Raw genomic sequence first — 27,073 nt, forward strand, 5'->3', positions numbered from 1 at the left:
TAAATGGGACAAATGCTTGCTAATGTTCATTTTACCTTTGTTGATTAAAAATCCCAATACCCCCAATACACTGTTTTACAAATATTTTTAACATTCAAAATCCAAATAGAGATGCTGTTATTATGTTAGCATTATCTTTGTACAGTTGTCCGTTGGTATTCTCAGGGAGACTGATTCCAAGATCCTCACAGGCAAATGTGGATGCTCAAGCTCCTGATGGAAAATGGCATAGTATTTGCATATAACCTACACACATCTACTCGTGTATTTTAAATCATCTTTAGATTACTTATAATACCTAATACAATGAAAATGCTATGTAAATAGTTGTTATATTGTATTTTAAAATGTGTATTATTTTTATTGTTGTGTTATTATTCTTCAGTGGGTTTACTTTTTGAATGTTTTTGATCCACAGTTCTTGAATCCCCAGATGTGGAACCCATGGATATGGAGGGCTAACTATATACATCCCATGCACTGAGAAAATAGGAAATGGCTTAATTTTTATTTGAGGTGGAAACCTTTGGCTTCAAGCCTGCCATTCAACACTGATGACATCTCAGTCATGAGCCGCACAGTGGGCTGAGTCCTGGTCACTGCACATCTGCAGCCAGCTGTGCAATCAAGTCTTTGGCATCTTGCATGGTGGAGGGTATCTCTGAGCCATTCTTAGTCAGGTGGGTTCCAAACAAGAACATCTTCCTGTCATTTCCCACTTCAGATAATGCCAAAGCTTCATGGATATCTGTAATGTGATAGGCTGCTTCAAGATCCTTCATCCGGAGTGGAATAAGAATAGGACAAAGTTGGTTATTTTGCAATCCTTTCAGATAAACACATTTATTACTCTTATTTATTGCTCTCAGTGACCACACCATTTTCATATAGAGGCTATTGTGACTCCATTATTATGAGCCCAGAGGTTGTTTGAATAAAAATGTTTTCATCAGAATTATGCCAGCATTTATGAGTTATCCAAAAAAAAGTATATTCTGGAATGAAGCTAAGCCAATATAATACCTTAATTTTCTAAACGGTGCAGTCAATCTGTTTCTAATTTTGTTTGTTTGTTGTTTGTTTAAAGACAGGATCTTGCTTTGTCGCCCAGGCTGGAGTGCAGTGGCGCAATCTTGACTCACCGCAACCTCCGCCTCCCATGTTCAAGCAATTCTCCTGCCTCACCCTCCCGAGTAGCTGGGACTACAGGTGTGTGCCACCATGCCCCACTCATTTTTAAAAATCTTTTGTAAAGAGGAGCATCTTGCTATGTTGCCCAGGCTGGTGTCAAACTCCTGGCCTCAAGCAATCCTTCCACCTAGGCCTCCCTAACTGCTGGGATTACAGGCATGAGCCACTGCACCCAGACTAATTTTGTTTTTCCATTTTCCTTTTAGTCTTCTAAGATTATTTCAACAGGAGCAATTATTTTTATTTATATTTAATAACAGAAATTTGATTCTATTGTTTTAGGTCTATATGATACTTTACCAATTATAGTTCTTGCCACTGTGAGTTTTCTTTTGTCCTCATTATTTCTACTGAACAAAAAAATCCTCGACCAATTTTGGGGAGTAGAGGAAGACAGAGAAGAGAATGGAGAGGGAACAGATTCAGACAAGGTGCAGTGGGAAAAGGAGGCTCAGAGGAGAGACAGGGAAAGAGATTGGGGAGGCTTGGAAGAGGGAAACCCACAGGAAGAGGCAGAGAGGGGAAGACAGGAAGCCTGTGCTTAGGCCGCATGCCAGGGCCAAAACCTCCTTACGATGGAAATGGCAAGGTCAAAACATACATCTTTAACTCTCATACACCAAGAATTATTTAAGCAAATGACCTGTGACATTCCCTTTCATAAATACACAGATTCAGCTACAGTTTTCCAGTCCTTTGTAAAAGTTTTTTCACTTCTAAAATTGCATTTGTAATTGGCTTTTTGTTATTTCATAGCATTCCCCCTGCGTTTTAGAAGACCATTTTTAAATCTCTGGAAATAACCTAATATTTTGTCTTTTTTTTTCTCCTGTATCATATGAACCTATCTTTTTTTTTTTTTTTTTTTTTTTTTTTTTTTTTTTTTTTTTTTTGAGACGGAGTCTCACCCTGTCACCCAGACTGGAGTGCAGTGGTGCAATCTCGGCTCACTGCAACCTCCACCTCCCAGGTTCAAGCGATTCCCCTGCCTCAGCCTCCCAAGTAGCTGGGATTACAGGTACGCACCACCACACCCAGCTAATTTTTCTATTTTTAGTAGAGACGGGTTTTCACCATGTTGGCCAGGCTGGTCTCGAACTCCTGACCTCAGGTGTTCCGCCCGCCTTGGCCTTCCAAAGTGCTGGGATTATAGGCATGGGCCACTGTGCATGTCCCGAACCTATCAAATTCTATCACTTGGAGCCTGTGGGGCTTTTCCTGATGTGCTGTCCGTGGTACCTCGCTGGAGTTGATTACCTCTCTGGACATTGCTAGTTGCCTGTTTGAAACCTGAATTTGTTTAGAGCCTATGCTAACTTTTTGAACAGTGTTAATGGATCCAGTAACATGTGAATGATATCTCAGGTTAATAAATTCACTGGTGGAGTTGGAGAGGAAGAAATAGGAGAGGGAGGGAGGGTGATGGATGGGAGAAGGGGCTCTCTGTAATGATAAAGCACATCAGGCAAAAATACCTGGTTTATTCCACACTTTCCTGTATGTGCCTTAATAGAGGTCATAACCCAAAGAGTAAAGATAGTAAGATGACTTTTTGAAAACCCTTACAAAATAACTTGAACCAGTGAGTCACCTAAAAGCTTGGACCAAATATTTTGGCCAAGGAATATAAACAAAGATGCATTAATCTTAAACTAGGATATTCAAATCTTTTATCATCAAGGCCCAATAAAAGTTATAAATGTGATAACAAATGGCTCTGTTTATTCAGTTTGATGAAGACAACGGATACAAACCATAAGGCACAGTATTGATAAATTTGAATATTAAAAATGAAAATCACTCGGGTGCAGTGGCTCACATCTATAATCCCAACACTTTGGGAGGCTGAGGTGGGTAGATTGTTTGAGCCCAGGAGTTCAAGACCAGCCTGGGAAACATGGTGAAATCCCATCTCTACAAAAAATGCCCAAAAAATTTAGCTGGGCATGGTAGTGCACACCTGTAATCCCAGCTACTAGGGAGGCTGAGGTTGGAGGATCACCTGAGCCTGGGGAGGTTGAGACTGCATTAAGCTATGATCATGCCACTGCACTGCACTCCAACCTGGGCAACAGAGTGAGACCCTGTCTCAAAAAATAAAAGGTCCGAGCACAGTGACTCATGCCTGTAATCCCAGCACTTTGGGAGGCCGAGGCAGATAGATTGCTTGAGCCCCATAGTTCAAGACCAGGCTGGGCAACATGACGAAAACCTGTCTCTACAAAAAATGCAAAATTAGCCGGGTGTGGTAGCTCGTGTCTGTAGTCCCAGCTACTTGGGAGGCTGAGGTAGGAGAATTGCTTAAGCCTGGGAGGTGGAGCTTGCAGTGAGCCGAGATCACACCACTGTACTCCAGCTTGGGTGATGGAGTGAGACTCTGTCAAAAAAAAAAAAGAAAAGAAAAGAGAGGAGTGGAGGGGAGGGAAGGGAAGAAAATCTTTTGTATAAAAGTAAGCAAAGTAAAATGATAAGCCACCAGATGCTGGAAAAGATAATTGTAATGCACATAACTAACAAAGAATTATTTTTTCCAAATGATATGAAAGACTCCTACAACTGAAATAAGAAAGATAAACACCCTAGTAGGAATTTGGGAAAACATATTAATAGGCAATTTACAGATGTGGAGACTAATAAACATCTGAAAAAATGTTCAAACTCACAAGTAGTTAAGGAAATGCACATTAGAATAATAAAAAACAAGTTCACCCATCAGATTGGCAAAAATGAAAAAGTCTGATAATACCAAGTATTGACAAGGATGTAGAGCTGCAAAAACTGTCATATTCTGCTGGTGGAAGAATAAATTTGTGCAACATCTTTGGAAAGTAACTTGGTGATATCTAATAAAACAGAATATGTACAAATCCAAAATCCCAGCAATTATTTTAGGCATATCCACCAGCAAAATGTTCATACACATCCACAAAGGGACACATACATGAAGGCTCACTGGCAGCACTGTTAAGAACAATAAAAAATTGGAAATAACTCAAAATTCCTGGCAGTAAGAAAATGATAACATTTTGGTATATTAATGCTATGGAATACTATACAGCTCACTTACATGTACCATGATCTTCTAAATCTTTGTAGTTTATGGTACTTAAGATGCTCCACTTAAAACAATAAAAGCATCAGCCTCTCTCTCTCTCTTTTTTTTTTTTTTTGTTTTTTGGGGCGGAGTGTCACTCTGTCACCCAGGCTGGAGTGCAGTGGCACGACCTCGGCTCACTGCAACCTCCACCTCCCGGGTTCAAGTGATTCTCCTGCCTCAGCCTCCTGAACAGCTGGGACTACAGGCATGCGCCACCACGCCTGGCTAATTTTTGTATTTTTTAGTAGAGATGGGGTTTCACCATATTGGCCAGGCTGGTCTCAAACTCCTGACCTCCTGATCCAACCACCTCGGCCTCCCAAAGTGCTGGGATTACAGGCATGAGCCACCACGCCCGGCCCAACCTCTCTTTTAAAATGCCAGCAAAATGTCAAAATCTGCTGGACTAGCTTCTGTACTGGACTTTAACATAGGCTCCTATTTTAGGTCATCATTTATAATTACTTAGTTTACTTCCATATACATTCACCCATAGAAGTAGTAGGAGAAAAGTCAGGAATTGAGCTCTTCTATGATTGGCAAACCTAACAATTGAGAAAGGGACTTCAGCATTACAATATTATAGATGTTTAAATTTTTTTCAATTTTTATTGTGTTAAATACATATAACAAAATTTTTCTCCTTAACCATTTTTAAGTGTACAGTTCAGTGGCATTAAGTATATTCACATTGTTATACAACTATCACCACCATCCATCTCCAAAACTTTTTTCTACAAAACTGAAACTCTGTATCCATTAAACGATAACTGCACATTCCTCCCTCCCACAATCCATGGAAATCACCACTCCACTTTCGATTTTTATGAATCTGACAACTCTAGGTACCTCGTATAAATGGAATCATATAGTATTTGCCCTTTTGTGACTGGCTTATTCACTTAGCATAATGTTCTCAAGGTTCATCCATGTCAGAACACGTGTCTGAATTTCCTTCCCTTTTAAGGCTGAACAAGATTCCACTGTAGCCGGGTGCGGTGGTTCACACCTGTAATCCCAGCACTTTGGGAGGCCCAGGTGGGTGGATCACTTGAGGCCAAAAGTTCGAGATCAGCGTGGCCAACATGGAGAAACTCTGTCTCTACTAAAAATACAAAAATTAGCTGGGTGTGGTGGCATGTGCCTGTAGTCCCAGCTACTCAGGAGGTTGAGGCATGAGAATCACTTGAACCCGGGAGGCGGAGGTTGTGGTTAGCCGAAATTGCGCCATTGCACTCCAGCCTGGGAGACAGAGCAAGACTCTGTCTCAAAAAAAAAAAAAAAAAAAAAAGGCAGGAGTGGTGGCGCATGCCTGTAATCCTAGCCACTTGGGAGGCTGAGGCATGCGACTCACTTGAACCCAGGAGGTAATGAGCTGAGATCACACCACTGCACTCCAGCCTGGGTGCTAGAGCAGAACTCTGCCTTAAAAAAAAAAAATCCCTTTGCATGTGCATACCGTATTTTATATATCCATTTATCTTGGGTAGCTTCCATTTTTGGCTGTTATGAGTAATGCTGCTATGAACATATCATAAAAAACATAAAACATACAAAACAAAACAATATAAAACATAAAGAAACATAAAACAGCCAAACATATGAACATCAATTTGAGTCCCTGCTTTTAATTCTTTTCACTGTATACCCAGAAGTGGAATTGCTGCATCATAAGAGAATTCTATTTTGATTTTTTTTTTGAGCCTGTCGCCCAGGCTGGAGTGCAGTGGCACGATCTTGGTTCGCTGCAATCTCCGCCTCCCAGGTTCACGCCATTCTCCTGCCTCAGCCTCCCGAGTAGCTGGGATTACAGGTGACCACCACTAAGCCCGGCTAATCTTTTGTATTTTAGTAGAGACAGGGTTTCACCATGTTAGCCAGGATGGTCTAAATCTCCTGACCCTCGTGATCCCCCACCCCTGCCCTCCCAAAGTGCTGGGATTACAGGCGTGAGCCACCGTGCCCAGCCTCTATTTTTGATTCTTTTGCGGAACCATGTTACAATTTTCCATAGCAGCTCTACCATTTTACATTCTCACCAACAGTGCACAAGGGTTCCAAATTCTCCACATATATTTAATATTTTTAATGCATGTGTAGAATAAGTTCAGGTCAGTCTGATAGATCTAAAGCAAAATGATTTTTTTGTACATGGTAGCCACTCAAATATTTTGTTGAATCAAATTTAACAATATGTATTTATTGAACTAAGTTCAACACACATCTGTTGAATTCCTAGCATGCACAAGACAGTATACTAGGTATTACAAGGGACACAAAAATGAACAACAGTCTCTACCCTCAAGGTGTTTATAATCCAAGAGCTCTAATAAACATAAACTGAGTTAAATATATAGCATATTATTGACTATCTAGCTATTAAAAGTATACATTTCTTGTATTACAAAACTCTTGAGTACAATTTATATTTGCACAGATTTTTACCTGTTTGTTTGCAAACACAACCAGAGGAAGTACTGGGTTTGCTGCAATTAGCTGATGAAGGTATTTCTTGGCTTCAGGTAATCGGCTGTGATCTGCTGAATCCACCACAAAGATCAGCAGCAATCCCTTGGATAGGTACGTTTCCCAGTAGGACCGAAAAGGTTTACTGCCACCAACTACAGAGAATAGTAGAGGAAGAAGACACACACACGCAAAATCACAGAAGCCCCCACCCAGGGAGCAGGGAGGGCACATCTAGATTTCTGAACACAGGACAGGTGTTTTGATAAAATATCACCGTGTTAGAGTGTACCCAGTCCTCAGAGTGACCAAGAGGCATGTTAGCGGTAAACTGGTTGGTGAGAAGAACCATCACAAGTGGTTCATTCATAACTGTATCACAAAGGATCAGCAGAGAGATGCTAAATACTACAGTGGATGTCTCCTGATCCCATTGTCCACAGCAGCCATGTCAGCCACGCATGTTTATCAGTTATAGCTCAGAAAATGGGAGTAAGGCCAGGTACAGTTGCTCATGCCTGTAATCTCAACATTTTGGGAGGCTGAGGCAGGAGGACTGTTTGAGCCCAATAGTTCAAGACCAGCCTGGGCGACAGGGTGAGGCCCTGTCTCTACAAAAATAAAAACTAAAAAATGAGCCGGTGTGGTGGTGCATGCCTATGGTGCATGCCTGTGGTGCTACCGACTAGCGAGGTTGAAGTGGGAGGATCACTTGAGCCCAGGAAGTGCAGTGGTGTGAACAGGGCTACAGTGAGCTGTGTTTGCGCCACCACACTCCAGAGTGAGACCCCCATCTATCTAAAAAAAAGAAAGAAAAGAAAAAGAAAATGGGAGTATGCTACTAAAATAATTAAGAATGGAAAGGATGGTAGGCTAAAATACACATTAAAATAATTTTTAAATGAACTGAATTCATTGGCTAGTCTCACTTGCACAATTTTTTTCCTTTGTCAAAATCCCAGAAGTAACTTCTCCTCTTAATATTGCATTGAGAGTTAATATGATCCTGTGGGTATTCAGGAATATTTGCTTCAGAAAAAAAAATGCCTTTTGATTACTTCATCCTGCTGATTCTTCACGGAATAAACTTTTTGGTTAATGATAATAACATACATACAATGGATTTTATTTTTGTCCTAGGAGGAGTATTGGCAAACCATGGCCCACAGTTCAAATCTGACCAACTGCCTATTTTTGTACAGCTCGCTAGGTAAAAATAGCTTTTACATGTCTAAATTTTGGAGAAAAAAAAAGACAGAATAATATTTTCTAACACAGGACTATTATATCAAATTTAGATTTTGGTGCCCAGAAATAAACTTTTATAGTAACACTGACATATATATACAACGTATTGTCTATGACTGCTTTCTCAAGACAGAGTTGAGTGGTTGCAACAGAGAGCATGTGGCCTGCAAAGCATAAATTAGTTCCTATGTAGTCCTTGCCAGAAAAACTTTTTGGACCTCTGTTTCAAGAACTTAACAAAAAGTATTTTAAATGCTAACAAGAAAGGATCTTTGCCTTTCCTTTGGCTTCCTTTCTATAGAGGTAGGCTAGTCATTCCTTGAAGTATTTTGTGTTTTTAATTTGTTAAAATAGTGCTGTGTGACCTTCTAAGTAACTCATGTGGTTTTAACACACATAGTTTAAACATCAGTGGACGTTTGGGTTGTTCCTCATTTCTTGCTACAATAAACAATGCTGCTCTAAACATTTTTGTATTTGTCTCCTGAGGTCCATACAAGCAAGAGTTTCTCCTTGTATCTAAGCATGTAACTAATGCCAAATACGCCAAATTGTTTTCCAAAGAAGTTGGTACCAATACACACTCTGCCAACAGCTAATAGCCAGTAAGTTTCCTCTACATCCACATCCTCTTTTTATTTTTATTTTATTTTTTCCTTGAGACAAGGTTGTGCTCTGTCATCCAGGCTGGAGGGCAGTGGTGCAATCTCCACTCACTGCAACCTCTGCCTTCTGGGCTCAAGCGATCCTCCTTTCTCAGCCTCACCAGTAGCTGGGACTACAAGCACGAGCCACCATGCTTGGCTAATTTTGTATTTTCTGTAGAGCTGGGTTTCGCCATGTCACCCAGGCTGGTCTTGAACCCTTGAACTCCAGTGATCCACCCACCTTGGCTTCCCAAAGTGCTGGGATTACAGGCGTGAGCCACTGCATCCGGCCGCATCCTCTTCAAAACTTGATATTTTCAGATTTCTTTTTCTTTTTCTTTTTTTTTTTTTTTTTTTTGCCTAATTTGAATTCTACTTACTGATCAAGTGGAGTATTTTTCATATGTTCACTTCTAATTTGTTTTATGTGAAATGTTATTCATGTCTTTTGCCAATGTTTTTATGTTGTCTTTATTTGTAGGAGTTCTTTATATATTCTGGATACTAGGCATTTGCTTGGATGTGTTGCATGTATCTTCCCCTATTTTGTGGCATCTTTTTAATGAACAGATGTTTTCCATTTAAATGTAGTTAAATTTATCCATCTTTCTTATGGTTATTATTTTTTGTATCCTGTTTAAAAAATCTTTCTCTATCCTGAAGTCATAAGGATAGTCTCCTTGATTGGAATTGAATTGTATCTAAACGTCAATTTGGGGAGAATTAATTCTTTTGATATAATGTCTACCTATTCATGAAAACTGTATTATGTCTCTATTTAGGTCTTTTGATTTCAATGACATCTACACATTTTCTCTTTATAGATAGACACTTTTTTTGTTTGATTTATTCCTATCTTTTGTTGCTATTGAGAATGGCTACATGCTGCTGGATAACAGAAATACAATTAATTTTATATTTTTATATACAGTTGTCTTGCCAAGCTGTTATCATTTCTAATAATTTGAAGGGTGTTTTAGGCTTTCTTTGAAGACAATTATATCATTTGTAAATAAGTACTGTTTTATTTCTTCCTTTCTAATTCTTACGCCTTTTATTTCTTTTTCTCAAACTGACTAGACCCTCCTGTATAATGTTGAATGAAAGTACTTCTAACATTTAGTACTTTCTGTTTAGGAGTAAAGTTTTCTGAGGTTTTGGTAGGTTAAGGAATTCCCATTTATTTTTAGCTTATTAAGAATTTTTATCATAAATGGAAACTGAATTTAGCAGATTTTTTTCTGCTTATATTAAGGTGATTATGTTTTTTACTTTGATGGATAAAGTGGTGAATGACATATTTTTTTCAAAAAAAATTTTTTTTTTTGAGATGGAGTTTTGCTCTTGTCATCCAGACTGGATGGAATGCAGTGGCACAATCTCAGCTCACTGCAATCTCCACCACCTGGGTTGAAGCAATTCTTCTGCTTCAGCCTCCTCAGTAGCTGGGATTACAGGCACCTGCCACCATGCCCGGCTAATTTTTGTATTTTTAGTAGAGACAGGGTTTCACCATGTTGGGCCAGGCTGGTCTTGAACTCCTGACTTTAGGTGAGTGATCCGCCCCCTTGGCCTCCCAAAGTGCTGGAGTTACAGGCATAAGCCACCACACCTGGCTATTTTTCAAATGTTAAACCAACCTTTCATTCTTGAAGAAACTCATCTAGTGATACATTATCTCTTTAATATGTTAACTGAATTTAGTTTACTACAATTTTGTTCAGATTTCTACATTTCCATTTCTTATACTATCTTTGCTGGTTTGGATATACAGTGACCTCATATCGTGAGTTGGAGAGCATTTCTTTTTTTCCCCTATTCTCTGAAAGAATTTATGTAAGATTAAGATTGATAAGAGCCCACCTATAAACAAACTGATCTGGTGTTTTTCATTATAGGATGATTTTTCGCTATTGATTTCTTTAAAAGTTTTAAATTATTCAATATTCCTATTTCTTATTGAGTCCATTTTCCTAAGACACATGTTTGGAGGATTTTTGCCACTTATCCAGGACTTTATATCTATTGGTACAAATTTGTTAATACAGGTATTATACTCTTGTCATCCTAATCAATGATATGCTCTTTTTCCTTCATGACATTATTTATATGTGGTTTCCAGATTTTCCTTAATGAATTTCACCAGAAATTTGTCTATTTTGTTTATCTATTCAAGGAACTAACTTTTGACTTTGCTGATCTTTGCTACTGTGTCTTCATCAATTTCATTGGCTTCGTGTCTTTATTATCTCCCCCTCTACCCTCTTTGGTTTTATTCTGTTGTTCTTTTACCTAATTTACATTGCATATTTAACCTATAAGTTTTCAGCTATTTTCCTTTCAGCTATAATCATTTAAGATTATAAATGCTTTAAATGCTAGTTTTGATCAGTAGATTTTGTCATCTTCTTTTTTGAGACACGGTTTCACTTTGTTGCCTAGGCTGGAATGCAGTGGCGTGATCATGGCTCACTGCAACTTCTGCCTTCTGGGCGCAAGCGATCCTCCTGCCTCAGCCTCCAGAGTAGCTGGGACTACAGGCATGCACCACCATGCTCAGCTCATTTTTTATATTTTTTGTATAGATGGGGTTTTGCCATATTGCCCAGGTTGTTCTCAAACTCCTGGACTCAAGTAATCCACCTGCCCTGGCCTCTCAAAGTGCTGGGATTACAGGTGTGAGCCATCATGCCTGGCCTGAACTCATATTTGATTAATCTTAATTTATGAGAATATTGGGGGGCTTTGCTCCAGAATTAGAAACTGGGGGAGCTACTGACTGGGAGCATGTTAGCACTCTTCCAGGGGCCCTCGTGTCATGCAGGCATCTTAGTTAGTTCTTTCCTATTTTGTCTCAGGCCCACTGCAGATTAAATACTGGTATGTGCCTCTAGATAACACCACTTTTCTCTTTGCTTATCTACTGTGGCTGCCACTCCAGTTTGAACTCATGAGTTGTTTTATTTTTCTTTCTTTGGGAGGAGGGAAAGAGCAGGAAGAGTAAAGCAGGTAGCCTTGAAAATTTGTCTAACTTGTTGCAAGTTCTTCGATGCTTTAAAAAATAAATTTTAACCAGGATTTGTGGTTTTGTCACAGGAAGGCCCTTCAAAAACTATAATAGCAGCTGAAATCTCTCCATTTATTTTTGCCACTACTTTTTAGTGCATAAACTACAAGAATTTTTTAGAGATGATCTGTAGAATGTTGATGAAGAGATATAGGCAAAATTATATGTGAATATATCATTTCTACGAATAGGCTTATACAATAAAACTTCACCTCCCACCAATCCCCAACATACTCCAAGTGTTACACAACAGCATAACAGCCCATACAGATTTATATCACTGAATACCACTGGATGCCGCATCCTAAAAAAAAGCCTCCTTAGAAGCTCTGCCCTGTGGCATTATGAAAATTTACCTAAATTGATGGCTTAATATAGCCACTGTGCAGATACACATTTTAAAACTCAAAGATTGCAAGCATAAACTGCTGTTCTTTTTCAGGATATTGATGATCATGATAAAAATCGGGAACATAGTTGGCACTTAATGCATTTTTGTTGAATATGTACTATTTGCCAGACATTGGGTATGCATTGTTGAACAAAACAAGTATAGCAAAAGTTACCATCTAGTTGGGTGGACAGATCAAAAACAAAAATAAATAGTGAATGTTATTAAAAACCTTATGGAGAAAGCAAACAGCATTGGGGAACATACTTAGAAAGAATGATTTTATGGGCTGGGCGCGGTGGCTCACACCTGAATCTGAGTACTTTGGGAGGCTAAGGTGGGTGGATCACCTGAGGTCAGGAGTTCGAGACCAGCCTGGCCAACATGGTGAAACCCCGTCTCTACTAAAAATACAAAATAACTAGCTGGGCATGATGGTGTGTGCCTGTAATCCCAGCTACTCAGGAGACTGAGGCAAGAGAATCGCTTGAACCCAGGAGGCAGAGGTTGCAGTGAGCTGAGATCGTGCCACTGCACTCCAGCCTGGGTGACAGAGCAGGACTCTGTCTCAAAAAAAAAAAAAAAAAGAATGATTGATTTTATGGGGCCATGTAAGCTAATACCTGAAGGCTAAGGAGCAAGCCATCAAGGGAAGAGCAGGGGTAGTAGTATTTCTGACAGAAGGCACACCCAAGAAAGCTCTTTTAAAAGGAGAGAAGGAAAGGAGTACAATAAGCCTGGGGTGAGGTAAGGTTAGGGAGGAGGCAGTTTATGAAGAGCCTCATGAGTCATAACAAAGACTCTGGATTTTATTACAAGGATGAGATCTCCACAGAAGAGTTTTAAATTAGCAAATGACTTAAAAGTATGTGTTAAAATACTTCTCTTTGTAAACAGATAAAAGCCAAAGTAAAAAGGTGACTATAATAATCTAAGTAATAGATGATGGAGGTTCCGACTTGCATAGGGGCAGTACAAAGGATATAACCAATGAATTTGAGAGATGTGTTGGAGATAGCAAAATTCATAGTGTTTTACTTGTGGACTGGAGGTGGGAATGCAAAAGGAGGAGTCAAGGGTGACTCCCAGGTTTCTGGCTACAGCAACTTGATGGGTATGGAACCATTTACTGACCAGAAGATTAAAGGGAAAAGAACAGATATTGGAAAAATCAAGCATTTTGTTTTTCCCTTGTTAGGTTTTAGAGGACTTGGATATGTTTGGGCTGGATAGATAAATTTGGGATCCATTAGCATATAGATGGTATTTAATGCCATGAGGATGGATGAATGTGTAAAGAGAAGACAAGAGGACTTGACCCAACTTCAGGAGACAGTAATATTTAGAGGTGGTGACTCCAGAATTACTATCCAGTAGGGGCCTGTGGACTGCCATCTATTTAGAAGAAGAGGTTTAGAGCTTGTCTATAATTTTATTTGCAGAGAAGCAAGCACACTGTACTTACACTTAGATTGCATGCTCATTTGCAGTAGTGTGGGAAGAAGGCTGATTACAGGAGATTATAGGAGGGAGTGCTTAAAGCCTTCCTCTAAATTCCCCTTTATCACCACTACTGTAAAAAGGAGAGCATCAAAAAAGCAAAAAGTGATTCCCCCCACAGTGTACCTGGGTATTAAACTACACATCCATTCTAAAAGTCTAGGAAAATTTGATTCAGTGTTAGTTTTCACAAGGACTCAATGTTGCTAACATCATATCTGGCTTAAGAGACAATAAAATGTGGCTATCTTGTAACTAAGGAACAGAGAGCTTACTCTCCAGGAACTCCATTTGGCTGTCTTCAGTGTTGATGCAAACTGCATGGAAACCTTGGGTGGGTGCCACACTGTGCTGGACTCTGTTTGAAGCTAGAGAGTGCAGGACACTGGTTTTTCCTGCTCCATCCAGGCCCAGCACTAGGATTTGCTTGTTTTTCTCCTGTGAAACAAAAAGATAAATCAATAAGCCCATGCTATCAGGGGCTCATTTTTCTGGGTCTCGGCAGAATCCAATAATATTCTTGGAACTGTAACCAGAATAAAACTCCACGGGCCAGGTGCAGTGGCTCACGCCTGTAATCCCAGCACTTTGGGAGGCCGAGGCAGGAGGATCTCTTGAGGTCAGAAGTTCCAGACCAGCCTGGCCAACATGGTGAAACCCCATCTCTACTAAAAATACAAAAAATTAGCCAGGTGTGGTGGCGTGCACCTGTAAGTCCAGCTACTTGGGAGGCTGAGGCACAAGAATCACTTGAACCCAGGAGGCAGAGGTTGCAGTGAGCTGAGATCGCACACTAAACTCCAGCCTGGGGAACAGAGTGAGACCCTGTCTCCAAAAAAAAAAAAAAAAAAAAGGATAAAACTTCATGAATATTTTATACGTCTAGAACAAACAGTACCAACTAGTTAATATTTTCTAATTAGCTGTTCATTATGTGATACTAATTTCACATCCCTCCTCTATCCCCCACCTCCTGATCAGTCTATCAAATAAATACTATACTATCAGCATTTATGAGCAGTGCTATAGATTACAGGACCAATTCTCAGACTTCATTTTGCTTCTTGAATTCGTGTCTATGAATTGGAGACTGCACCTGAATTCATTTTGTTTGGGGTCTTGGGACCTCTGTGGTGCATGTATTGACTGTGCCACTCGGTGCATAAGCATCTAAGGTCTCAATTATTAATTTCTCCTGTCTTCATAATTGAATAACTAGGTTGTAAGATCTCAGGGCAAGGTTTCCCTCTTATACTTTTTTTTTTTTTGAGTTGGAGTCTTGCTCTGTCACCCAGGCTGGAGTGCAGTGGCACGATCTCGGCTCACTGCAACCTCCGCCTCCTGGGTTCAAGCGATTCTCCTGCCTCAGCCTCCCGAGTAGCTGAGATTACAGGAGCATGCCACCACGCTCCGCAATTTGTATTTTTACTACAGACGAGGTTTCACCATGTTGGTCAGGCTGGTCTCAAACTCCTGACCTCGTGATCTGCCCACCTTGGCCTCCCAAAATGCTGGGATTACAGGCATGAGCCACCGCACCCAGCCTCCCTCTTATAATTCTAATATAAGTATCACAATTAAATGAAAAGGTTATAGAAATTATTAAGCCAGTTTCAATCACAAATGAGTATTTGTTTTAAAAACAGATGAACTTGGGAGGCCAAGGCAGGCAGATCACCTGAGGTCAGGAGTTCGAAACCAGCCTGGCCAATATGGTGGAACTCCGTGTCTACTTAAAATACAAAAAATTAGCCGGGCGTGGTGGCAGGCACCTGTAGTCCCAGCTACACGGGAGGCTGAGGCAGGAGAATTGCTTGAACCCAGGAGGTGGAGGTTGCAGTGAGCCAAGATCGTGCCACTGCACTCCAGCCTGGGCGACAGAGCAAGGCTCCATCTCAAAAAAAAAAAAAAAAAATTAGCCCAGTGCAGTGGTGGGTGCCTGTTATCCCAGCTATTTGGGAGGCTGAGGCAGGAGAATTGCTTGAACCTTGGAGGCGGAGGTTGCAGTGAGCCGAGATCACGCCATTGCACTCCAGCCTGGGCAACAGAGCAAGACAACATCTCAAAAAAAAAACCAAACTGATGAACTTGAAGTAAACTTAGAAAGAAGCATTCTAGTCCAGGCATCGTGGCTCTCATCTGTAATCCCAGCACTTGAGGAGGCTGACGCTGGTGGATCGCTTGAGGCCAAGAGTTTGGAACCAGCCTGGCCATCACGGCATAACCCTGTCTCTACCAAAAATAGAAAAATCAGCCGGGCATGGTGGCATATGCCTGTAATCCCAGCTACTTGGGAGGCTGAGGCACGAGAATTGCTTGAACCCGGGAGGTGGAGGTTGCAGGAGCTGAGATGACACCACTGCACTCCAGCCTGGGTGATACAGACTCCATCCCAAAAAAAAAAAAAAGAAAAAAGCATTCTATCAACGTATTAGCCTTAGAATTTTTATGGCAAATGACTGAGGGACAGAAGGGCAGGCTGGTGTGAAGATCGTACAGGGTGCTCTGAAAGGTGGTTTCCAGGGTGTAAACTTTAACATAAACAATAATAAATAAGCAACAATATAGCCAGACTGCTCATAGGAATTCAATTCTACTTCTCAAAGATCCTACTAAAGAAGTTTCTTATGCACAAAAAACTCTAATAATTGTCTTCAATGGCGCTGGTTTAGAAATAACAATAATCGTATACATTTCTGTTTGTTCTGCTTGAACTCTAAATGTTGACATTAGACTTAAACTAGATTTCTAGAAAAAAGTGATCTTAAACAGCATTAGAATGTCTGTCCCACTTTCTTTTTAGAAACATCTATGTGAAAATGAGATATTTTGAGGTCTGGCCTAATAAAGACTTGTACAGAGATCATGATTTATGAAGGCCATATAGTGAATAACAGAATTTGAAAAAAAGTAGGCCGGTGTGGTGGCTCATACCTGTAATCCCAGCACTTTGGGAGGCCAAGGAGGGCGGATCACCTGAGGTCAGGAGTTCGAGACCAGCCTGACCAACATGGTGGAATCCCGTCTCTAGTAAAAATACAAAATTAGCCGGGTGTGGTGGCGAATGCCAGTAATCCCAGCTACTGGGGAGGCTAAGTAAGGCAGGAGAATCACTTGAACCTGGGAGGTGGAGGTTGCAATGAGCTGAGATCGCGCCATTGCACTCCAGCCTGGGCAACATGAGTGAAACTCTGTCTCAAAAAAAAAAAAAAGAAAAGAAAAGAAAAAGAAAAAATGTACGTATTTGTTCTTGGAGCAAATCTTTGATGGCTCTTAAACTAAATTGTATTTTCATAGATGTCTTCCATCCCTGCCTCTTCTCCATTCCCTTCATTTGCATCTAAATGTTAGGATGTCATTCTGAGAGTGTGTCAAGGTAAGGAAGAGGGGCAAGGGAGATTTCATTGGATGGCTTACAATTGCATGTTTTAAAGCAATACTGGCACCAAGAAATGGCAGCCAAGAGTGGATTGTGTCCTGTCAGTCTTCACCAGAGGCCCTATTCAGCCTACCCCAACATACTTCATTCATTCTAAGATACACATTCCCCCCACATTCCACATTTTAATATCTCTGAAATTAGAATGTCTTTGACAATTGAAAGTATGTCACATTTTGATTGGGAGAATTTTTTTTTTTTTTTTTGATACAGAATCTCGCTCTGTGGAGTGCAGTGGCACGATCTTGGCTCACTACAACCTCTGCCTCCCAGGTTCACGCGATTTTCCTGCCTCAGCCTCCCGAGTAGCTGGGATTACAGGCACATGCCACCATGCCCAGCTACTTTTTTTGTATTTTTAGTAGAGATGGGGTTTTGCCATGTTGGCTAGGCTGTTCTGGAACGCCTGACCTCAGGTGATCCACACACCTTGGCCTCCCAAAGTGCCGGGATTACAGGTGTGAGCCACTGCGCCGGCTTTTTTTTCTTTCTTAGTGGTACCTAGACTAATGTCATCTTAGGCCCTATAAAATAGTGTGAATTAAAAGCAGTTCCCAGGCCGGGCACAGTGGCTCATGCCTGTAATCCCAGCACTTTGGGAGGCCAACGCGGGTGGATCGCTTGAGCTCAGGAGTTGAAGACCAGCCTGGGCAACATGGCGAAACCCCATCTCTACCAAAAATACAGAAATTAGCTAGGCACGGTGGTGTGCACCTGTAATCCCAGCTACTTGGGAGGCTGAGGTGGGAGGATGACTTGAGCCTGGGAGGTGGAGGTTGCAGTGAGCCGAGATCACGCCACTGTACTCAAGCCTGGGCGACAGAGCCAGACTCTGTCTCAAAAAAACAAAAACAAAAATATCAGTTCCCTTTCCAACCACGTTGCTGTCCCTACACCCATCCTACCTAGAAATTCTGCATTCAGGCTTCCTCACATTTACCTTCTCCTAAGGAAAGCTGAATTTGTAAAACAGTTCAGACACAAAATGTGATTCTGAACACCACTATTTTTGTCAAAAGTTATTCCTTTAGCCAAATATGAGTCTATGTAGTCTGTGTTTTACCAGAGATCAAATCTCTGTTAATCAGTGGTGGCTCACGCCTGTAATCCCAGCGCTTTGGGAGGCTGAGGTGGGCGGATTGCTGGAGCCCAGGAGTTTGAGATCAGCCTGAGCTACATGGCGAAACTCCATCTCTGCACAAAAATACAAAAATTAGCTGGACATGGTGGCGTGTGCCTGTAGTGCCAGTCACTGAGGTTGGGAGATGGGGGCGGTGCCAGGCTGAGGTGGGAGGATCCCTCTAGCCTGAGAGGCAGAGTAAGACCCTGTCTCAAAAAAGAACACACACACACACACACACACACACACACACACACACACACAAAACTGTGTTAATCATTCAAATTGTTTAGAACCAGAGCGCAGCTCTAAGCCAAGGAGCCAGCTCAGGAACTCCAGGAGCACAGAGACCATTCAGCTGACCCAAATAATGCCAAGTTTCTAAGACCTGTCAGTTAAAACTTTTCCGCCATCCATTCATGGTACTGGTGGTCTGAAAACAACTGCAGCGTCCCCAAACACCTCCTGCGTTCAGGAACCCTGCCCCTTCTGACAAAGAACGCATTCAATGCAAAGAGGGCCTGCGTGTGGGGAGGGTTCGGGGCTGGTTTCTAAATGTGGTCAGGTGGTCTGTGCGCTAGTGTTGCACGCTGGACAGATCTAAGGGCAGTAGAGGGGCCGTTCCCCATGTCCCCATGAAGACCGAGATCTCTTGTCCCTCAACAACAGACCCGACGGAGGTTAAGACACAGGGGTAGCGATAAGGGCTAGGGTGGGCAGGGGGCCCGGGAAAAGGGGATGGGTCGTTCAAAGTTTGGCACATCTCTTTCATCCATAGGTAAATAGCCCTCAGTTGAGATCCATTCGCTCCCGCGCGGTCGGGGGCCTCCGACGTAACAGAGACAGCGCTGGGGTCTGAACGGCCGACAAAAGCCCTGGGGCAAGGGGTCCTGGGCACTGGGTCTCTTACCAGCGGCTCGAGCGGGGTCCTTGTCAAGGTGCTGTCCTTGTTCTCCCCTTTCTCTTCTTGTCCCTTAAATTGTTCCTTCTCTTTGTTTGTCTCCTTCCCTTGCTTTGTCCTCTTTTCCTCTTTCTCCTCTTTTCCCTTTCTCCTCTCCTGCTGCTCTTGCTTTTCTTTTTGTTTAATTTTCTGCTCCACCTCCTTTCCTTTCACCTTCTCTTCCCTACCCTTTTCTCTGATTTTCTCCTTCTGCGTCTCCTTTTCCTTCTCTTTCTTCTTCACTTTCCCCCTCTCCATCCCCAGCGCCGCGGTTTCCTTCCCTCCCGCCGCGTGCTGAGCGGTGGCTCTGGGCCCCAGGTGTGGCTCCCGAGGTGCACGCCCGACAGAGACGTAGGCCCCGCGGCGTAGACAACCCGCGGGCGCTGCCAACCCCGGCACCGCCGCCAACCGCCGCTTACCTCGCGGATGCAGGGCTTCTTGCAGCCGATTCGCTGAACCCGCAAGAGTTCGCAAAGAGGGAAGGGCGGAGGCGTACGGATGGATTGAGCCCAGCCAAGCGAAACCAAGAGGTCCCAACCAGGACGTGGGACAGTTCGGCGGGGTATATCATTGCTGCAGAAAAAGCGTCCCTAGCGCGATTACCTCGGGCCAGGCAGGGTGGCTAAGAGCCTTCCACGTGGGCCGCAGTCTAAGCAACCTTAGCGTCTGACGTCTCCGGCTTCAATCCCGAGCCCGGTCAGCCTGTGTGAAGAACCCCTGGGGCGTCAGAATCCAGAGGTTCCGGGAGGATTCTCAACCTTGCCTCAGCTCCCAACCTTGAGCCTGTACTGCTCATGTCATGTATTTCTCCGCCCTCTCCCGAGTAAACTCCGCTAGGAGTGTCTCCAGACTACTACCCAGGATTATTAGTTGACTATTACCCAGGATTATTAAAGACAAATAGAAGAACGTGAATGGGTTCCATTGTTTTAAGTTCCTGTTTTGTTTTTGAAACGGAGTCTCTGTCACCCAGGCTGGAGTGCAGTAGTGCGATCTCAGCTCACAGCAACCTCCGCCTCCCGGATTCAAGCGATTCTCCTGCCTCAGACTCCCAAGTAGCTGGGATTACAGGCGTGGGCCACCACGCCCGGCTAATTTTTGTATTTTTAGTAGCGACGGGGTTTCACCATGTTGGCCAGACTGGTTTCAAACTCCTGACCTCAAGTGATCCTCCCCGCCTCTGCCTCTCAAAGTGCTGGGATTATAGGCATAAGCCGCTGTGCCCGGCCTGTATTTCACTTTAAAAAAAATTATTCGGAGATAGCCTGCCAGGATCACAGCTGCTAGTAATGCTCAGTATTAAAACCAAAACCAAATAGTCTAGTCACTCCTAATTATCTAATAAATGGTAAATAAGGCACACGAGGGGCTTTTCAAAGGTGGTATTGTTTCTCAAACTGGCTAAGAAATATCTGGAGGGTTCCTTTTATCTTGCTAAACTGAACTCTTTAGTATATTTCAGTTTAGCACAATTTATTTTTTGAGACAGTCTCGCTCTGTCGGCCAGGCTAGAGTGCAGTGGCACAATCTCGGCTCACTGCAACTTCCATCTCCCGGGTTCAAGCAATTCTCCTGCCTCAGCCTCCCGAGTAGCTGGGATTACAGGCATGTGCCACCATGCCCAGCTAATTTTTGTATTTTTAGTAGAGACGGGGTTTCACCATGTTGGCCAGGCTGGTCTCGAACTCCTGACTTCAGGTAATCCGCCTGATTGGGCCTCCCAAAGTGCTGGGATTACAGGCATGAGCCACCGCACCCGTCCAGCACAATTATTATTATTTTTTGAGACGGAGTTTCACTCTTGTTGCCCAGGCTGGAGTGCAGTGGTCCGATCTCAGCTCACTGCAACCTCTACCTCCCAGGTTCAAGCGATTCTCTTGCCTCAGCCTCGCACGTAGCTGGGATTACAGGCATGAGCCACCATGCCTGGCTAATTTTGTATTTTTAGTAGAGATGGGGTTTCTCCACGTTGGTCAGGCTGGTCTCGAACTTCTGACCTGAGGTGATCTGCCCGCCTCAGCCTCCCAAAGTGCTGGGATTACAGGTGCGAGCCACCGTGCCCGGCCACAATTATTTTTCAATGTAATAAACTTATTTTCCTTCATTGTATCTGTTTCAAATAGACTTGTAAGGAACAATGAATAGCAGGTTCCAGAAGGCTTGAGTGATGCAATGATATTTAAGGTTGGCTGTTCCCAATAGCATTGGAATTGCTATGCTTAATGACTTTTTCAAAGGTTTACTTCTGTTTATACACACACCAAGATGAATTTTCAGTAAGTTTACACGGGGTTCTCTCAATCCCATTAGATTAGTTTTATGGGTTTGCTAAGAGGGACAGTACACACAATTTTGATACTCAGCTTAAAAGAAAATTCTTGGTTATACTAACCAGGAAGTCCTCCATAAAATGCCAACACCCAAAACACCTTAATCCATATTCACTGCTAAAATATTTTATTTTAAAATGTACCACAGTGAATGGATGTATCCATACTGGTTCTTATAAATGTACACATACACATCCATATATTTGACAAAGTATATATATGAACTGGTTAAAGACCTATCCAAAAGAGGAAATATTTCTAGAAAGTTCATGTGTTTATACTTCATTTGACAATTAAAACTTATTTGAACTGATGAAGTTTCAGTTGCTTAGCAATGACTAATAATACCAATGCCTGTCAATAATGACAACTAAATTGAGAACTATAAATTTCACTGCTGTGCCTTGGGTCAAAATTTTCAATGATGGAATCCTAAATAAGTAACAGTTATTCCTATAATGGGGTATATATTCAGAAGGAATAAATACCTGCCACTATTACCAAAAGACTGTTCTCTGTAGAGCTCAAAAAAAGGATTATGCCACAATACATCATTTGTATTTAAAAAAGATCTCTTTAGATGCCACTGCAAATTCTGCTTTTACTAAACAGAAAGGCAGCACCCCATTTCTTTCTTGTAAAGGAGGAAAGTCTTTCATAAAAAACTCTTTGAAGAAGTTTTGGTAGTATGTTCAGAGTCAAACACAGCAGCACTTTATTAACAAGGACAGAGTAATATAATCACAAGGAAATACTTGTTAAGTCTAAATTAAATGATATCTTGGGCAGCATAAAATGAATACTAACAAGGGCAGGCATCTCAATATGTCTGTCTCACAGCTGTTCAATGTGAAAGTAGTTTGTAAGCAAGGAAAGACAAGAGCAACATTTACACCACAAATTGACTGTAAAATACTTCATTACATTGAGAAAGGTAATCAATGGTCAAAATCCATAACCAGAAGGAGACACCATTTGAGTATCTATCAATGGGCCAAACAGACCTGTTAGATTTTAATACTGCCTGGTATGCAACTCAGATACTGATTTCTTCTCTATGGAGGAAGCCAATGTTCATGTTCTTGATAACAGTCATTAATCTTTCTGATTGAGACAGTCCAAACCCATGTGACCTCAGAACACTAGGTCTAAGAGTGAACTTCTTACATTGATATATTTTCCTTGAGTTCTTTCATGGTGCTGTATCAGCATGCTACCATAATCTGAAAATGACATGGGGCACAAAGGAGCCATATATATATATATATATATATATATAATATATATATATAATATATATATATATGTTTATATATATATAAAAACATGAAAAGTATCCCATATTCCAGTATCACATGACAGAAAATTTATGGTTAAATTATTTAAGACATTTACTTTATTTTTCTTGTGGCCATCCATTTAGTGAAGAACATCAGTGTATTAAGAAGGTCCCTCTTTATCACATGATATTTCTAAGCAGATATTTAGGAATGCTCAGAAGATTCCACTTTCAGTCTCCTAAGACATAATTTAAAGTGGGACTTGAACAGAAACAAGTATCTTCAGACTCCAGCTGAAATCACAGAAGTAGTTTCTGTTTAAATCCTGGGAAACCTTAGATAAGGTATGTGAAACTGAAAAAAGATCGAATCAGCACACACAGATAAAGGATACAACAGATACCAAGATGGGTAAATGCCCAATTATTTTCAGTCCTCATAATCTGTACAAAGCTATGAGGCAACCAGTAGGCCATATCTCACTAGGCAGACTTTGAGGAAGATGTTTCCCTATTTGAAACACAAGAAATTATGAAAATATGGAGATGAAGAGGGAGTAGTTCTGTGCTTCTTGCTGTGTTACCTTTATTATATTCCTAGTGTCACTGACACTAGTTTAAAAACAGCCTGCAACAAGAATATTCTCATCACCAGCCACCTTTTCCACCTTTCTTCTTTTTCTGTTGCTGTTTCTTTTTTGTTGCTGGAGCCCCTGCAGGTTTCTGGTGTCTTGGGGGTATGATGTTACTTGTAGAGGCAGATACTGTTGCAGCACTGCCAGGTCTTGGGGAGGTGGGTGGGCTGCTCACAGTTTTACTGGCATCCCTGAAATCATCAGATCATTTTTGGTCACTCATATATTCAACAAAGGAAGAGTATAAAAATGTATGTACATGGGTTTTACTTATCACACTTAACAATCTCCCACACATTTTCTACTTCTTTTAAGGTAAGCTCCCCAACTCCCTATCGACTTTTCTTTTGAATAACATTTTCACTGTTTTTATTGAAGAAAAGTAAAACATGGTACACATGCCAAGTTTTAGAAAGCGTAGAAAATAAAAAATTTTATTTTTTTGAGACAGAGTCTTGCTCTGTCCCTCAGGCTGGAGTGCAGTGGCACCATCTCAGCTCACTGCAACCTCCATCCACCTCCTGGGTTCACGTGATCCTTCTGGGTTCACGTGATTTTCCTGCCTCAGCCACCCGAGTAGCTGGGATTACAGGTGCGCACTACCACACCCGGCTAATTTTTGTATTTTTAATAGAGACAGGGTTTCACCATATTGGCCAAGCTATTCTCGAACTAGCAACCTCAAATGATCTGCCTGCCTTGGCCTCCCAAAGTGCTGGGATTACAGGCGTGAGCCACTGCGCCCGGCCAGAAAAAATTTTTTAAAATAACCTGTCATCCACCATGTAAAACGTATTAATACTTCTAACACTTCTTTCTAGTCATATTATTTATTTACATCTGTTTATCTAGATATTTATTTAGTTGAATGACTCAGTGTATTTAGTTGCCTTGAGACTTTTTAGTTTTTATAATACAGTTTTTACTATATATATTTCACAATATATATTTGATTATATTGTAAATACTTAAAACTATTTGACTGAATTGTAAAAACTAAAGGAAAAACTAGTCTAAAAAGGCAATATATTTTCTTTCATTTGCATAAGTGTAGTATAAACATTTATCAAAGATACATCACATTTCTCATACTTTATATTAACAAATTCTCACTAATAGCCTTGAGTCAATCTAGAAACAACGTATGTTCTAAGTGCCCTCAATTGTGGAGCAATAACTTACAGTTCAGATGAAGCTCCTGCAGTTGCTCCCTGGGTCCCTTTTCCAATCTGATCCTTCTTTTTACCCTTCTTTCTTCCCCGGTAGTAAGAACGTTCTCGCATTGGCAGCCATCTTTCTGGATCTGGGGTAACTTTTGGGTCATAATTCTTAGGCAATTTTCCTGCATAACGATTATAAAGAAATGAGAGATATGTCATAATATTTTCAAGATAGTTTGTTTAAACGATGTCTCTAAGCCTGGGAATAAATAACATTAAAATGGAAATGAATTTATTTGAGAAAGTTTAGTTTGTATAATCTAGCAGGCAAAATGGTCTTTTTTTTTTAAATTATTATACTTTAAGTTCTGGGATACATGCGCAGAACGTGCAGGTTTGTTACATAGGTATACATGTGCCATGGTGGTTTGCTGCACCCATCAACCCGTCATCTACATTAGGTATTTCTCCCAATGCTATCCCTCCCCTAGCCTCCCACCGCCCCCCGACAGGCCTGGTGTGTGATATTCCCCTCCCTGTGTCCATGTGTTCTCATTGTTCAACTCCCACTTATGAGTGAGAACACGCGGTGTTTGGTTTTCTGTTCCTGTGTTAGTTTGCTGAGACTGATGGTTTCCAGCTTCATCCATGTCCCTGCAAAGGATATGAACTCATCGTTTTTTATGGCTGCATAGTATTGATGGTGTGTATGTGCCACATCTTCTTTATCCACTCTATCATTGATGGGCATTTGGGTTGGTTCCAATCTTTGCTAATGTGAATACTGCTGCAATAAACATAAGTGTGCATGTGTCTTTATAGCAGAATGATTTATAATCCTTTGGGTATATATCCAGTAATGCGACTGCTGGGTTAAATGGTATTTCTGGTTCTAGGTCCTTGAGGAATTGCCACACCGTCTTCCACAATGGCAAAACTAATTTACACTCCCACCAACAATGTTAAAGTGTTCCTATTTCTCCACATCCTCTCCAGCATCTGTTGTTTCCTGACTTTTTAATGATCGCCATTCTAACTGGTAGGAGATGGTATTCCATTGTTGTTTTGATTTGCATTTCTCTAATCACCAGTGATGATGAGCTTTTTTTCATGTTTCTTGGCCACATAAATGGCAGTTTTGAGAAGTGTCTGTTCATATCCTTTGCCCACTTTTTGATGGGGTTTTTTCTTGTAAATTTGTTGAAGTTCTTTGTTGATTCTGGATATTAGCCCTTTGTCAGATGGATTGCAAAAATTTTCTCCCATTCTGTAAGTTGGCTGTTTACTCTGATGATAGCTTCTTTTGCTGTGCAGAAGCTCTTTAGTTTAATTAGATCCCATTTGTCAGTTTTGGCTTTTGTTGCCATTGCTTTTGGGGTTTTAGTCATGAAGTTCTTGCCCATGCCTATGTCCTGAATGGTATTGCCTAGGTTTTCTTCTAGGGTTTTTATGGTTTTAGGTCTTATGTTTAAGTCTTTAATCCATCTTGAGTTAATTTTTGTATAAGGTGTAAGGAAGGGGTCCAGTTTGTTTTCTGCATATGGCTAGAATCCTTTCCCCATTGCTTTTGTCAGGTTTGTCAAAGATCAGATGGTTGTAGATGTGTGGTGTTATTTCTGAGGGCTCTATTCTGTTCCACTGGTCTACAGATCTGTTTTGGTACCAGTACCATTCTGTTTTGGTTACTGTAGCCTTGTAACAATAGTTTGAAGTCAGGTAGCATGATGAATCCAGCTTTGTTCTCTTTGCTTAGGACTGTCTTGGCCATATGGGTTCTTTTTTGGTTCCATATGAAATTTAAAGTAGTTTTTTTCTAATTCTGTGAAGAAAGTCAATGGCAGCTTGATGGAGATAGCATTGAATCTATAAATTACTTTAGGCAGTATGGCCATTTTCACGATATTGATTCTTCCTATCCATGAGCATGGAATGTTCTTCCATTTGTGTCCTCTCTCATTTCCTTGAGCAGTGGTTTGTAGTTCTCCTTGAAGAGGTCCTTCACATCCCTTGTTAGTTGTATTCCTAGGTATTTTATTCTTTTGTAGCAATTGTGAACAGGAGTTCACTCATGATTTGGCTCTCTGCTTGTCTACTATTGGTGTACAGGAAAGCTTGTGATTTTTGCACATTGATTTTGTGTCCTGAGACTTTGCTGAAGTTGCTTATCAGCTTAAGGAGATTTTGGGCTGAGACGATGGGGTTTTCTAAATATACAATCATGTCATCTGCAAACAGAGACAACCTGACTTCCTTTTTGTTTGAATATCCTTTATTTCTTTCTCTTGCCTGATTGCCCTGGCCAGAACTTCCAATATTATGTTGAATGGGAGTGGTGAGAGAGGGCATCCTTGTCTTGTGCCGGTTTTCAAAGGGAATGCTTCCAGCTTTTGCTCATTCAGTATGATATTGGCTGTGGGCTTGTCATAAATAGTTATTATTATTTTGAGATACATTCCATCAATACCTAGTTTATTGAGAGTTTTTAGCATGAAGGGGTGTTGAATTTTACTGAAGGGGGAAAAGGCCTTATTTCTCAGCATGACAAAAAAATTCAGAGACTATA

The 27,073-nt window shown here is 41.2% G+C and overlaps 2 protein-coding genes and 1 long non-coding RNA gene across 11 annotated transcripts in view; 1 reads left to right on the forward strand and 2 right to left on the reverse strand.

Moving 5' to 3' along the window:
• LOC107974315 (uncharacterized) overlaps positions 1 to 27,073 on the forward strand; it is a 64,487-nt gene that overhangs the window by 6,122 nt on the left and 31,292 nt on the right. The window contains exon 1 of one of the 4 annotated variants that reach the window (XR_010156305.1): positions 6,805 to 6,868. The exons of 2 other annotated variants lie outside the window; for them this stretch is intronic. This is a non-coding gene — a long non-coding RNA (uncharacterized LOC107974315). Of the gene's footprint in view, positions 1 to 6,804; positions 6,869 to 16,904; positions 16,984 to 27,073 lie in introns of those variants that run through there. One more of the 4 variants, XR_010156306.1, reaches the window with a different exon arrangement.
• ARL9 (ADP ribosylation factor like GTPase 9) lies at positions 490 to 20,010 on the reverse strand. 5 transcript variants are annotated; one of them, XM_016951679.3, is made up of 4 exons: positions 19,710 to 20,010; positions 13,883 to 14,045; positions 6,734 to 6,909; positions 490 to 776 (listed from the first exon to the last, which is right to left on the reverse strand). In XM_016951679.3, exons 2-4 carry the CDS (start codon positions 13,896 to 13,898, stop codon positions 597 to 599), a joined length of 372 nt encoding a protein of 123 aa, XP_016807168.1. In that variant the 5' UTR covers positions 13,899 to 14,045; positions 19,710 to 20,010; the 3' UTR covers positions 490 to 596. The 5 variants fall into 5 exon arrangements, with proteins under 5 accessions (XP_016807168.1, XP_009446127.1, XP_009446126.1 ...); XM_009447852.4 differs by having other exon boundaries at positions 19,526 to 19,792; XM_009447851.4 differs by lacking the exon at positions 19,710 to 20,010 and adding an exon at positions 19,077 to 19,528.
• The window catches only part of SRP72 (signal recognition particle 72), a 35,854-nt gene continuing 30,908 nt past the window's right edge, over positions 22,128 to 27,073 (reverse strand). Inside the window, exons 18-19 of one of the 2 annotated variants that reach the window (XM_001139671.7) lie at positions 24,533 to 24,692; positions 22,128 to 23,541 (exon numbers count right to left, since the gene is read on the reverse strand). In XM_001139671.7, coding sequence (XP_001139671.4) covers positions 23,364 to 23,541; positions 24,533 to 24,692 — 338 coding nt within the window. In that variant the 3' untranslated portion in view covers positions 22,128 to 23,363. The remainder of the gene's footprint in view (positions 23,542 to 24,532; positions 24,693 to 27,073) is intronic. The other variant, XM_009447857.5, reaches the window with a different exon arrangement.

Source organism: Pan troglodytes, chromosome 3 (assembly GCF_028858775.2).
Source record: "Pan troglodytes isolate AG18354 chromosome 3, NHGRI_mPanTro3-v2.0_pri, whole genome shotgun sequence".
In the NCBI taxonomy this organism is placed as follows: domain Eukaryota; kingdom Metazoa; phylum Chordata; class Mammalia; order Primates; family Hominidae; genus Pan; species Pan troglodytes.

What these genes read in the sequence shown, in the direction of transcription:
- ARL9 (XM_009447851.4), bottom strand. Translation starts at nt 19,364, where the DNA reads ATGGAGAGGGGGAAAGTGAAGAAGAAAGAGAAGGAAAAGGAGACGCAG. An exon ending in CCAAATGGAGTTCCTGGAGA is followed by an intron (nt 6,910 to 13,882) that starts GTAAGCTCTCTG and finishes TATTCTCTGTAG; the next exon opens with TTGGTGGCAGTAAACCTTTT. An exon ending in TTGTGTTTGCAAACAAACAG is followed by an intron (nt 777 to 6,733) that starts GTAAAAATCTGT and finishes CTCCGGATGAAG; the next exon opens with GATCTTGAAGCAGCCTATCA.